Here is a 13,765-nt window from a genome sequence, read left to right on the forward strand (position 1 = left end):
CGAGGAGAGACTGCATTTGTACCTACAGAAGTCTGGCTTCCTTCGTAAATAGGCGGTGTGTAAGTGCTGATGTAAGTGTCCTTCACAATAAGCAGAGTTGTGGGCGTGTACTTAAGTGTCCTTAAAAATAAGCAGGCTAAAGTCATCCGAATTCTTTTGTTGCAAGGCTGAGCAGCAGGGCAGCCAGGCCTGGAGAGGAGGGGGCAGGGGAGTCTCTCTGGAGGGCGCCCTGTCCTTCAAGGCCCGATACGCAGCTCAACTAAAGCGCCATAGTAACACTTCAGAAATGGCGTGCCGTGCACACATGTGAACCAAGCATTCCTGAGGAACAATCGTCAACAATCACCAATATAGCAGAAGAGCTCCCCCCCAACCATCCCCATTGCAAAAGGCCTGGCCAATGAATGAGGGTGGCCAGCTTTATCAGGAGTGTAAACCCAAACCCCGGCCAGTTTCTGACCTCTGACCTCCCCCAACCCTCCGCCCCAAAGCCGGATTCTTCATTCGCACAGGAATAATGGAATTCTTTGGCCGGAGTGCAGGCCCTGGGCTCCCAGGTCCTAGCTTCAGAAACCAGGGGCCTTATCTTCCCCCCCCCCTGCGTGTCCAGGGCCCGGGGGCCTAGAGAGCGCGGGCTACAATGGGCGGAGGCCTCTCCCGCCTTCAGCGCTGCGCATTACACTTCTGAGGCGAGCGCTAATCCGGGAGAGAAAGCGCCGCTCAGGGCTCGGAAGAAAAAAGCACATCCGAGCTCCCTGCTGCTACCACCGACCCGGGGAGCCTTCCCCTCTATTGGGAAAGGAACAATGTCCGTTTAATGCCCTTTATTCCCCTGTTTATTGTGTGCAGCCTCTGCTGTACCGCCGGCCGCGAGGCAGAGTCATTTTGGGGCTCCACAACAATTTGCACCGAAGACTTTCAAACCAAATAATTATGCCACATAAAAAAAGCTACCCCCTTTGGAGGCCGGCTACAAAAACGTGCCACACAAAAAAACACGCCTTGAACCGGGAGGCAGCGTGCGTTCTTGCTAAGCTTTGGGATATGGGTTTGTGGCGTTTTATGGCGAGGACTTCCTGCTAACAAGGGCACCGACTGGGCCAGTGAATACATTAGCCCCACCGCAGATGTGGGCCTCGCGCTCCCCTCCCCCTTTCATGAATTCAGGAGAAGGGGGAAAAAAAACACTTTCTGCTGTCTCAATTTGGGAGTACGACCCAGAAAGAGCACTTCTCAGCCAGCGGACAGGTCAATATTAGAACGCCCCGCTTCTGGCCGTAAGACCCAGAACATAAATGACCACGGACCCCCAGGGGGTAGTCACAGTGTCCTCACACCAACCAAATGTCGATCTTTGGGGAAATGCTAACACTGCGTACAGTTTTCCTGGGCAGGGCCAACCGAGGTGGTGAGCAAGGCACACTATTCCAATAAGCAGAGCTCTGAGGTGCCCCCCCCACACCCATGTCATGCGAGAGGAGCTCCCCAGTTTCTTTCTTGGAACCCAGCTACATACTTACTGTATTCTAGTGGGAAAAGCAAAACGTCAAATAGCAGAATCCAGAGAAAAACCCAAGATGGGAAAATAGACCAACTCTGGGTTTGATTAGTCCACACTCAACAAGAATGTTTCAGTTTATGGTAAAAAGATAAGTGCACAAGAACAAGGCGCGTCCCGGATAGCAGAATAGTTGTCCCAAAATATACGTTGGCTCAAAATCTATACAGTTGGGTTTTGTTTTTCATAACTTTAAAATCCCAATCAGATGAATCTACTTTATTTAACCAAAAGTGTGATTCTTGCTTCCATTTTTTCTTTCACTATCAGATGGGGACATAAAATAGGCCCAAACATCATAATAGTGTCCCACAATCTCAAATTAGCTACTTTTCAGACAAACCGAGTACCAAGGAGCGGTTTTGGTAGATTTCTTGCAAATAGTGCACCTTAAAACACATAGGGCCCGATTCATGGAATTATCTGCATGAAAAATTGGGACTTTGCATGGCAAACTGCGTGTGGAATCCGTTTGTCGATTCATGAAATAGACTGCGCAGCACTTTTTTCCTACTTTGCAGGGACTTCGCACAGACTCAGCACGTGTCTGCGAGCGGCCGAGTGCCTTGCACGAGACACCGTACAGATCGTGGCTTGGGCAGGAAAGGGGTCAGAACTCGGAAAATGAGCAAGAACAAGGGAAATGAGGGTGTTACAAGGGATGGCCCGCAGGCGGTCCATCGCATGCCCAGTATTGAGCGGAACGATAAGTATTCATGGATTCGACCACACAACCGCTCGGCGGGGAAATGGTCACGCAACGCCCTCATTCCATCCGCCACCCGAAGGCAGTAGTACAGACACTTGCGTATAGGATTCACTGCGCAGAGGTAAGATTGGGTGTCGGTTTTAGTGGTGTGTGTATGGAGCTGGGGTTCCACTACAACTCAGGGGTGTGCGTACGCAGTGTAGCAGGGTGCAGGAACGGTTTACGGGGGTTCGCACGCAGATTTTCTGAGTTTTACACGAGTTACGATAAATCGTACACATGTTGTCAGGGTGCCGGTAACAGTTACAGGGTACCCTGCGCTGGTTCCCCGAGATGCGCGCTGCTTGCAGGGGACCCCACACACTGTTTAAAGGGTGCATGTATTCGCGCCTGTTGGAGCACGCAAAAGGTAGCCGTTTCTAGCTGGTTTTGCTTTGTCAGGGGCGTTGCGGACGCAACTTGCATATTCGGTTACCTTGTGCAAACACAGGTATTGCGGGATCTCTGGGCACTATTCCATGAATCGGGGCACTTAATCAGTACCATCGCTCAAAACTGGCAGAAGCTCAGTGCAGGAACGCATCATACATGCCCACCTTTGCACCCACAAAAATGGCCTACTTTGGCCCAAAATCGAGCCTACACAAGTATGCTGGGGTTATGTACTTCAAGACGGAAATTTATCATTTACCAGCAAGCAATAGGTTAAACTCCCGGTTTAAAAACCCAGATTCTGATTAATATGTAATCCGTGTTAGCATTTGAGAAATAGAAGCTTCAATGCAATGTAGCGTTAAAGGCATTTTATAGTGTGCCCACTACTGGGACCAGTGTCCAGCCGAATACTGGAATTTTTAGCCGGACTGCGGTACACCCCCCAAGTCAGGAAGGGTGCCCCTGGAGGTCCCTAAAACCACCGCCCTGCGAGAGTTAACAAGCAGCCCCTTCCTGCGAAGGGCCATGCCGATTACAGCATCTAAGCCTTGCAACCCAATCCCTCCCGAGACAGTGTCGGGCCCCTTGCTGCACACAGAGACCTCTGAGGGGGGGGGGGTAGGGGTGTGGGCGGCTGCAACAGCAAAAGCATCCCAGGCTTCAGTTCGGCTTCTTCAGGACAAGAAGTCAGAAAACTGCCCCAAAAACACATTTTAGAGCGATATTTTTTGAATCGGGAGTGCAGATCTCTCAAAATGAATCATTACTAGCCCCGAAAACCCTCCCTTTTAAATGATTTGGCCCTCACTCTGTCAACTCCTAGGCTTCTTTGTCTTGTCTTTATCTGTTCGGTCTCATTGTGTTCATGTTACCGCCCCAATGCCGCCGGGTTGTCGGCGCTATATAAATATACACATCAAAACATTTTTTTTTAAAAAGGCATTTGAGGTCCGCGCAGCAGCAAGAACCGACGTTTTTTCCACGTTTACTTCTTAAGATATTATCATCCTACATACCCCTCTTGATTAAACTCCTATTAAAGTGCAAGTCATATTATCTGGTTTTACAAAAGTAGATTATGCCGGATGAAGCCAGCTTCCAAGCGCTGCAATGATAGCTGTTGATATAACCATTTACCGAGTCTTAAAAAAAGGTGTGGGTTAGATCTAGCGTCCTTTGGATGAAATCCAGCGAGCACGTCTAGCAGCAAATGTCGGAGTTTTCCGCCACCACAGTCACTCAGTTGGGAATCGGGCTGCTGGGAGTGCTGTGTTGCCTGCACATGGCCAGAAAGAAAAGAACTTTACCTACCGCTGCAGACATCACCGTTAGGTCCTAACCTCAGCTACAGCGCCGCTAAGAGTTCACAAGGCCCCGGCCGCAGCCAGAGAAGGGCAGTATGAAGATAGCCTAGAATCGTGCACAACAGGTTTAAGTGGCAGCTCCTGGTTCCCCTGCCCTAGCTCCTGCCTACAGGGTGGGTGATGCCCGACACCCAGGAGCTGGTTTCAGCTCCTGCTCATTTAATCTTAATTTCAAACCCTGCCACCGTAGAGTGGTTTCTTAAGAAAAGGGCATCTTTGTTTCCTCTCAGAAGACACTTGCCCGCAGGGTCGGGCTAGGGCATAAAATTGTCTCGGGCACCAATGAAAAAGTGTCCCACAGTTGCAAATGGCAATTCAGTCCTTTTGTGACAGACTGATTGAAGAGTACTCAAGGGATGTTTTTTGCTAAAATGTGATGCGAATTGTGCATTTTACAGAATAAGCATTCAGTAACACTGGTCAAAACTACCAACTGCATAATGAAGTAATTAAACTGCCCGACTTTGACCCAAAAAACGGGCTGGTGCCAGCATTTTGTGTTTTTGGTTCGGTCATTGCCCTATAGCCTAGGCTAGTCCGAGCCTGCTTGCCCGTATCATTGATTGAATAAATGGGTAAGAACGTACCATAGAGATGGCCCACAAATCGGCTGTATTTCAACAGACCGAGAAGGCTCGGATCTGCAGAGGTCATTCGAGGAACCATGCAAGACAGACAATTTCCTTCCTGTGGGGAACAGGTACCAGGGCAGGTGGCCGTCATGTGCACCAATGCTAACACTTTAAGCATTAACAATCTCCTGCTTTGCCTGCACCACTGCTTACTAACTCAATGATCTGTAACGTTATACTCTGTTATTACCCTGTACAAGCGCTGTGATACCTGTGGGTCTGGGCATTACACAAATGTTAAAATAAAAAATAAATATATGTGTCAATGTTAGTGTTAAAGGACATTTGTACCGCGCACTATCACCACCCACCGGAGTGGTCCCCTGGCGCTCTGGCGGCTCTGAAAGAGGAGGGGAGGGTGAGTTAGTGGGAGGAAGCTGGAAAAGTGCAAGAGAGCAGTGATGTGCTGTTGGCGGCCTCAGCCCGGTGGGTCCGTTGGCTGGGCCTGGGGTGTTTGCGGCCGGTAGTCGTCGTGTACTGTTGTGCAAGGCTATGTGTGTTTTTGTTTTGTTGTTGCAATGTAGTGAAGTTTGTGCGGTTTGTTGTGCTGTAGGTTTTGGATGTGTTTGGTTTGGAGTTTGAGAGGTGTATGCAGAAAGGGAAATTGTTAGTAGGGTTGGTTAGTTAACACTACACACGTCTAACCTTGTCGGATTTAGGACTGCGTATACCACTATGCTATTCTCCAGCTGAGGTTACATTAATGCCCGGTTGCTAAGTACGAGCGTGGCAAATGTTTACCATCCAGCAACGGTCTTGCGCAAAGCTATTTATTACTATGCACTGGGGTATCAAGTAGAGGGAAAGCACCCATTGGCATGAATACTAACCACCAACTAACCTTTCAGCCTCCCACCACAGACGCCATCACATTCCTGCACCACCACGACAGCGGAACAATACTTGTGTGCAGGACTCAGACTGCGTCGCCACCAAAATTCACACTTGAGCAAATGTACCTGCACCAGATACCGTGGCCCCAAAACACCTAGAAGCGTACAACGTCACAGTGCACGGCTTCTGTTCTGCATGCACCCACAGTGCAGCATCAACCATCATTCCCTCCAATGGGGTCGGACTGGGCCATAAAAGTTTATCGGGCACCGTTGAAAAAGTGGTCGACAATTGCAAATGGCTATTCGTTCCTTTTGTCACCTGTTTGAATAGTAAGGGGGGGGGTTTGATCAAATGTGATGCAAATTGTGCATTTTAAAGAATATGTATACAGCAACACTAGTCAAAACTACTAGCCGAATGGGTGAAGTAACTTATCAAACTGGCCCACATTGGCCATAAAAGTGGCCCACTTTGACCCCAAAAAAAACTGGTCCACAACACCTTTTTGTATTTGTGGTTCTGCCTGGGCCCATTGCCCTATAGGCCAGTCCGCGCCTGCCCTCCACCCTGTGATCCTACTAACTTCATGCCCTGACCCGTCCGATCCCAAGGAGGTTTCCAAACAAAAAGAGGCCATGAAAAAAACACTGGTCACTCTATAGGAGACCCAATAACATAACACGCACACGGTCTTCAGATGCACAGACCATGCAAATGCCTCAAGACAAACAGGAGCAAAAGGACAGCCAAAGTAGTCCACCTTGGGAGGGACGGTTGCTTTTCAGATCCGCCAGAGCGCCAGGGACCACTCAGGGGATGATACCGTGCAGTATAACTATCCTTTCACATAACATATCATACTCCCGGGGGGTAGGTCTATTGATCGAACAAAAACTGTGCAAACGAGTTTTGCGCAAATTACGCCTGAAAAATGTAGATAAATTGGGGTTAGGCAATATTGATGGGGGAGGGAGGGTTAGGGGCACGGTGGGAGAGTGTGGGATGTCTCCCAATGCATTCAATTAAAACACATTTCTTTTTTTTAAAACTTCTTAGAACAAAAAAACGGATAAATAGATGTTTTAGGGCGAGAGAAATGGAAGACATGCTCCCGATGACCAAACACTGATGATGGGGCTCAACTGAGAAACATGCGGCGCCACCTCTCAGGCAAATTCCAGTTGATCAGCTAGAAATGGTTTGTACTGGACCCAGTGGCTCAGGGTTTAGACATCTACGAAGGGCTTCAAGGGAAACCCCATTTGTCTCTTAACTGTGTATTACCGTCTACTGACTTCTAAGACACTAGACCCTACCCATGGCTTTTTTGCTACTGTAGTACAAGAACGTGTCCACGCCTCCTCTCCTGAAGCTGAGCATTCAATCAGCTCAGTCTTCTCGCCAAATATTGCTGTGGGGCGGGGGGACCACCTTCAGAGCTGGCGCTTCCTGTGAGAATTAGCTTTGGTCCCAAAAACGAGAGCCGGCCATGCCCCCTAACGTTACATATGATGTGCGCAGGCAGGCCAGTCAGGCTCTTCCAAGCCATGGGCACATCACACAGGAAGTCCCACGCCCTGAAGATGACTGCCTACACACAAGGATACTAAACATTTGCAACAGATGCTCTTTATGCTGGCAGTTAATTACCTGGCACTGCAATTGATCAGTTATGTACTAGAAATAGCACACGGCCTCTTAATTAATTGGGCATGCTATCAATACAAAATACAGGCATTGAAAGACTAGATGTGTGCATTCACTTTCTGCTAGGCATTACACATTTATTATGCACTAATTTCCATAGAAGGGCGGAACCAGTGACAAGTCTGAACTAAGAAAGGCATTTTGTGTTATGCTGGAATGCACAGCACGACAACACACCAGCACCGAAAAACACAAAGAGAGACATTTCTCCATTTTTATAAAACTCAAATCCGAAACGACGCAGATATTCTTGCAATCTGAACTGTTTCCGAGACGAGGATAAAGCGGTTGAGGAAACAGGAAAAGCTTGCGGCAGCAAGCACATTTGAGCGCGCAACCCGCCTAGTTATCGCCCACAGAAATACCACAGCATGGCACTTGTGCCCGAGACTTACTTGCCAGCACAAGCTGCGCTTTTTGACTCAGGAGGGCACCGTATTTGTTCACGGCCAGGCACTGGTAGAAGCCTTCGTCGGAGGGCTCACCCCGTTTTCCCTCAACCTCGCTGATGTACAGGGAGCCGTTCGGCAGGCTGTAGAGGCGCTCATTCTCAGAAAGCTTCTGCCCATTCTTCAGCCATGTGATAGCAATCGGCGCCTCTCCATTCGCCTGGCAGTCTAAAACCACAGCATCTTTCCTTGGGACAATAACATCCTGAGGCTCCTTCGCAAAGAACAGCTCGTTAAAGCAGCACGCTCCTGTGGAAGAGAAGAACAGGTGGGTTTAGCTTGGCGCCCTATAAAGCACATACAATCATCCAACATGGGGGCAAGCAGCGCCCTCTCTCAAGCAATCCGTGGACCTTGCAACTTAAGCATGGCTGTATTTCATTCAACAGTAAGCAAAAGTGCCCAGCAGCTAGTGCAAGGCCTCAAACCACGATTAAATCAGGCCACAACAATGTGGCATCGTTTTAAAGATGAAGTTTGGGCTGTAGGCAAAAGGAAACGCATGCAACTCCTGCTCCATCATTGCAGACTTCGAAACTCAAAGATGTTGCTAGTCACATGATTACATACTTGATTTAGCAGACCAATAAATAAACCAACTCCTGGCGTCATTTCCGAATATCTTCTCTATCCCCAGAGCGTATTTTCCTTACTACAGTAATTCCCCAAGAGCCAAGAAAGATCATGCCAATTTTGTGAGAGGACATTCCCCCCACCACAAGTATCCGTGGTAGGCCTCACACCTCTTAACCGGGTGGGGACCTAGGCAGACTCCTCCCCCTTTATTTTTCCATCAAGCCTGGGAACTAGGCTGCATGACTCCCTGGCTCCCGTCCCTGAACCAAACATCAGGCATTTGGGCAATTATTGGCCCCGACTGATCTGCATAGCGCCTAAAAATGATCGCTAAATTCTTCCACAATACACAGATTTCAAAAATGGCCAACTCAGCCACCTGGATCACACAAGTCGTTCATTCTTATCCTGCCAAACTTGACCTATTGACTTCTGGTTCCTGGTGTATGAAAGCCCAAGGTGCTCCTGGAAACCTCTAATTATAGCATGGAAACAAGACGCTGTGGCGTGGCATGGTCCAAGTTCATGGAGTGCACTCCTAGCTTAACTCCTACGTCACTGCAGACCGGAAGTCCCCCCCAACCAGCCAACTCCTTCCACTCTCAACATGAATTGAAACCACAAGTTTTGAAGAGACACTGCCCTTTTCAGTGGACGCATGAAGTTATTTCTGTCATGTACGACTTCTGAGACTGCACCATAGTCAAGTGTCTAATATCAACAGGGACAGTTTGACAGTGTTCCTGAAACTTACAAAGTCCTTCCCACACACTTTGGAGGATGGTCCACTCCCCAAGTCAAGACCCACCCTAGGGCCAGTCTGCATTGATCTTGGGGTCAATTCAGTAGTGTGAGCTTGCAGGTGAAGCTTGTCCAGGGAATTCAAAGAACATGAAAGTGTGGACACATGAAACAGTTTTTTTGACTCACAAGGGCACTGATCAAACTAACTGCAAAATGGGCTATGATGGCATTACAAACTTGGCCCATCTTACAACAACTTTTACATTCAAGACAAACAAATTGAAACCCATAAGAAAGTAAAAACCCTCGGAGTCCAAATAGAGGCCTCCCTCAACTCAGATGCCCAGGTAAAATATATCAGCCAAAACAGTAATTGCTACCTAAGGCTCCTTCGGGGTATTCACCCCTATATTATCGAAAATAGCTGCAACCATAGGTCAGGCCACCATCTTGCCCAGATTGGACTATTGCAGTGACCTGCTATGTGGGGCTTCCAAAACAAACACCCAAGCCTGTCAAATCATTCAGAATGCCGCTGTTCGTATTGTCAAGAATGCTCCTAAAAGATCCCACATCTCCGACTCGAGGAGAGAACTCCACTGGCTGCCCTTTCGCATTCTCTTTAAGATAGGCACTTGGTACACCAATGCTTTTACGGCATGTCAACAGAATACCTCAGTACCACCGTACCAACCAACAAGAAATCTACGATGCTCTATCCTAGGCAACATTCAGGGACCTAAATTCACACAATCCAGGGGTCTGGGTAGATCTTTTCCAGTCGAAGCAACCTCCTTTTGGAATGCTTTACCACCTACAATCAGACTCATGTCAAACCTGAAGCTTCTCACAAAACCCCTGAAAACTCACCTATTCAAGTGAACCCATGAAAACTGACATCTAACCGCTCTACCCCCCTGTCCCGTTCTTCCTGTTGTCTATTTGTGTTCTTGTTGCGCCCTGATGCCCGCGGGCTGTCAGCGAATTACAAACAAATAAATCCCCCCAAACAAAAAAAATATATATATAATGCCAACATACCTCATCCATTGTGTTAAATATTCTCAGAAACAATAATGTAGTTGGGACATATGGGTGGAAAAACGTTTAGGCGGCACATATGGTGGTGAGGAAAAAACAGAAGTTCAGGGCGTCCAAGGGTCTGACGAGACCAAAAATAAAGTTGTGCGCTTATCTCCATGTTACTTTTGCCACCAACTCTGAGTAATGTCCAGCAGAAGATCTTTTGCCAAATCTGTGGCAAATAGTGCATTTCAATGCACACTGTGTTTATAACATTGGTATAGAATACCAGCTGCACAGTGACCTAGCTCCTCAAACTGGCCAACATTGTCCCACAAAACTGGGCCCAACAGCTGACAGTTGGGCCAGCCATTTGATCACTTAGTGCGACTCAGCCAGAAAGGAACACTCAGTCAGCCAATAATTACAACAAGGGGGCTGAAACAAGGATGCCCGCTCGCATCAGTCCTTTACAACTTTTACATCCTAGACATCGACGAACGGTTAGAGCCGGAAAGATCCTGCTCTCTACACATAAATGGGAACTTGGTAGGTCACCTATTATATGCAGATGACCTGGTCTTACTGGACTTCACCCCGAACGGGGAGAAAGCTTGACGCTTTGTAGATTTATGTAGAAGCCAACAAACACCAAATCAACACTTATAAATCCGAAATCTTAATAATCAAGAAAGCTCATTCAAAAGTAAACAAACCTTTCAAAGGGTGCCTGCAGAATATTCCAATCAAAGTGTCCAATAACACAAAATATCCGGGAGCCGAAATCAGCATGGATTGGGGTGACAAGCCATGGATCGCTAGTCTGGAATTAAAAATGAGCCAATTGATAGCACAAGCACTAATAGTGAAGAAGTTATTCAGGAAATTTTCAGCCCAGCCCCTGGAGGATTTCTATAACCAAAAAGTCATACCTATAATCACTTAAGCAGGTGAATGCTGTCTAAGGCTCCCCTGGGAAACTTGGGACACACTGGAGGCCAGATTTTGGAAGCGAACATTGAGATTGCCAAACTGCTTATCAATCAGCGTGAGGTATATAAGGCGCTATATAAATGCAAAATAACATAACATAACATAACATTAGGCACGAATTGGGACTCCATTCACTCCACGTTCGGGCGACGTGGAAAACCACATTAACTTACAGGAAAGTGGAACTAATTGACTGCCCCTTGCAATATAAAATAATCAAGTCCCAAAATGATGCTACCACCTTCCGGCCCCTCGACATTTGGAGAACCACATGTAAAGACATCCTGGAGACCTTGTGAGTCAGCATTGAGACACTGCGTAAGAACCCTAAAAAAGCAAAAGCAGTATTGCTAGCCGTGGATTGGGCTCAAACAGAAGCAAGTCGTGCAGGCCCCAAATCACACACTTTATCAAATAACGTAGTCAACTTTCAAAAAATGCTACCCAATTACTTGAAGAAGCGTGCGATTCCAGAGCCTAGGGACGTGATACTACGATTTAGATTAAATGTTATAAGAACAAAACAAAATAAAAAAAATGTGGAATTACAGCAGACAAGAAATGCCGATTATGTAACAGCCATGAAGAATCGTGACAGCACCTTCTCATGTTTTGTAAAGAGCTCAAATCAGAACGAGAAAAAAGTTACTTCAATGCTCTCTGCCATCGTCATGTGACTTGGACTCTGATGCTTGGAGGGAAGCTCTGGATGTTACTCTTAATAACCGAACAGCAAGAGGCCTGGGATTGTTTTTGGAATCAATGCAAAAAAGACTATCTGGACGAGATAACATGAAACCTGAATTAAATTAAGCACAGCCAAACCTGGTCCCAGACAGCCAAACGTAAAACAGATAACTGGGACACGAGAGCGACGATTGATCAAAGGCTCGTAATCAAAAGGACGTACGGACACTTCAGAACGTTTGGGTTGATGAGAGCGACTAATTAGACTGTCAAAGCAAAACGTTTGTATTAATTTACGTGAAATGCTTAATAAAATAAAAAAAATTGATCACTACCCTATTGGCCAGTCTTAGCCTTCAGATAACCATTGGGCGGCACTACCACTCCTTCCAGATACAAAAGACTACGCTGTGAGGGACTTTCAGCCACAGCTGCAACAACCTGGAAATAAGTCTACTGATCCCCACCCAAAGAACCAGTGTTCCCACCAGGATGCCGAAAACAAAAGCACTTAATCTGCACTTGAGTAAGGGGAATTAATATAACATTCGTTAAGTGTTTCCTAGTTCCATGGACCGATCATTTTGTTAGAAACTTTGCTACTTTAGTGCCCGATGAGGGAATTCCTACCATTCATGAGGTTGGTCCACCAGTTTTAAGAGACAGGGAAAGTAAACTGTTGCCTATCCAGCTACCGAATTGACTTTGAAACTTTCTACACCCTCCACTCAGAGCTGCATTGGCGAGTATTTCTCTTATGTCCGAATGGCTTTAGATCTGTCTGTGGTCTTCAGGCCCCCTCACAGCAAGGGAAACTGGAAAAAAAAGCCTTCCAAGCGTTGGTTCTCCCCCCACTCTGAAACTGTAAAATATTGATCATCAGAGGTACGAGAAAATCAGGAGGAAACCAGATAACCATGATTCCTTAATCAAATGCTAAATGTGTTGGGGATTCACAAGAACGTTGTTTTCGAAGCCAACTGTTTGCCCCTGACCCGCATCAGATTACCAAAGCCCACAATAGGGCTAAGGAACTTGTGTCTCAATTGTTGATTCCTGCCTTAACCCCTGTTGTGCTCACAACCCTATAACCTCTTCTCTGGTTAGGGTTAATGGCATCAATGTTTTTTTTTTTCTTGGCAAGATCTCAATGATCCAACAGAAAATACTAAGAAAAGGTTGTTTTGCTTTTTCTCTTGCTTGCCATCACCCCAACTAGTACCTGCTTTAACTTTTAAGGCGACACAGCGGGTGAGGTTGCCCAATTGCTAGCAGTCTCGGCGCTTACTTGTGACTCTGAAGATTCTCTCCAGGGTGTAGTTGCCCCTCTGTTACCACAGAGCTGCAGCAACATTTATTGTCAATTTAATCAATTTCTCTCTTCATTAAGGGATTGTACCCCCGGCATTGGAGGAAGCTCGTATTACTCCTTTACTGAAGAAACCCAATAAGCTTCCAACTATTCTTCAGAATTATCATCCAATAGCTTTAGCTAGTTTGCCTCGGTCTGCACAAATCCTGGAGGAAATTGTAGCATGGCAGGGCAATTGATAGTCAACAATCTTTATCTAATTAATAGTTTACAGTCCAGTTTTCGACCTTTTCATGGAAATGTGCCTGTCCCAATTGTAGACAGAATATTCTTTTGAAAGCCGATAAAGGGGGGTCCCCTTACTTTTGGTGATGTTTGGCCTCTGCTTCGCATTCAATATGGTGGGTCATAAGCTCTTGATTTCTCAACTAGCTGAAGTTTCTGGGGTTTTGTAGACCGCTCTTGGGTGGTTTTAGGCCTGTCTGTCCGATAGTACTCAATAGGTTAGGCTTGGTCCTTTCAAGTCTTAATCCAATATGGATTTGTGCCGGATTCCACAGGGCCCCCCCTTATCCTTTACTATTCTATTCAGCCTCTGCTTTTTTTCATGATCTTGATGACTTGGGTATCATTCGTAAACTGATGACTCCAAACTGTCGCAAAATGTCTTCACAATGTGATGGCCTTTCTCTGTTGATTTGAGTGAAGTCAGGGTCTGGATGGCCAACAACAGTCCCTG

General features: G+C 46.8%; 1 protein-coding gene across 1 annotated transcript in view; it reads right to left on the bottom strand.

Annotated features, from left to right (window-relative positions):
• Positions 1-13,765, bottom strand: part of PRTG (protogenin) — a 214,864-nt gene that overhangs the window by 190,660 nt on the left and 10,439 nt on the right. The window contains exon 2 of the mRNA XM_069624881.1: positions 7,638-7,940. Coding sequence (XP_069480982.1) covers positions 7,638-7,940 — 303 coding nt within the window. The remainder of the gene's footprint in view (positions 1-7,637; positions 7,941-13,765) is intronic.

The sequence above is a fragment of the Ambystoma mexicanum genome, chromosome 11, assembly GCF_040938575.1.
Source record: "Ambystoma mexicanum isolate Mex_15411 chromosome 11, UKY_AmexF1_1, whole genome shotgun sequence".
In the NCBI taxonomy this organism is placed as follows: Eukaryota; Metazoa; Chordata; class Amphibia; order Caudata; family Ambystomatidae; genus Ambystoma; species Ambystoma mexicanum.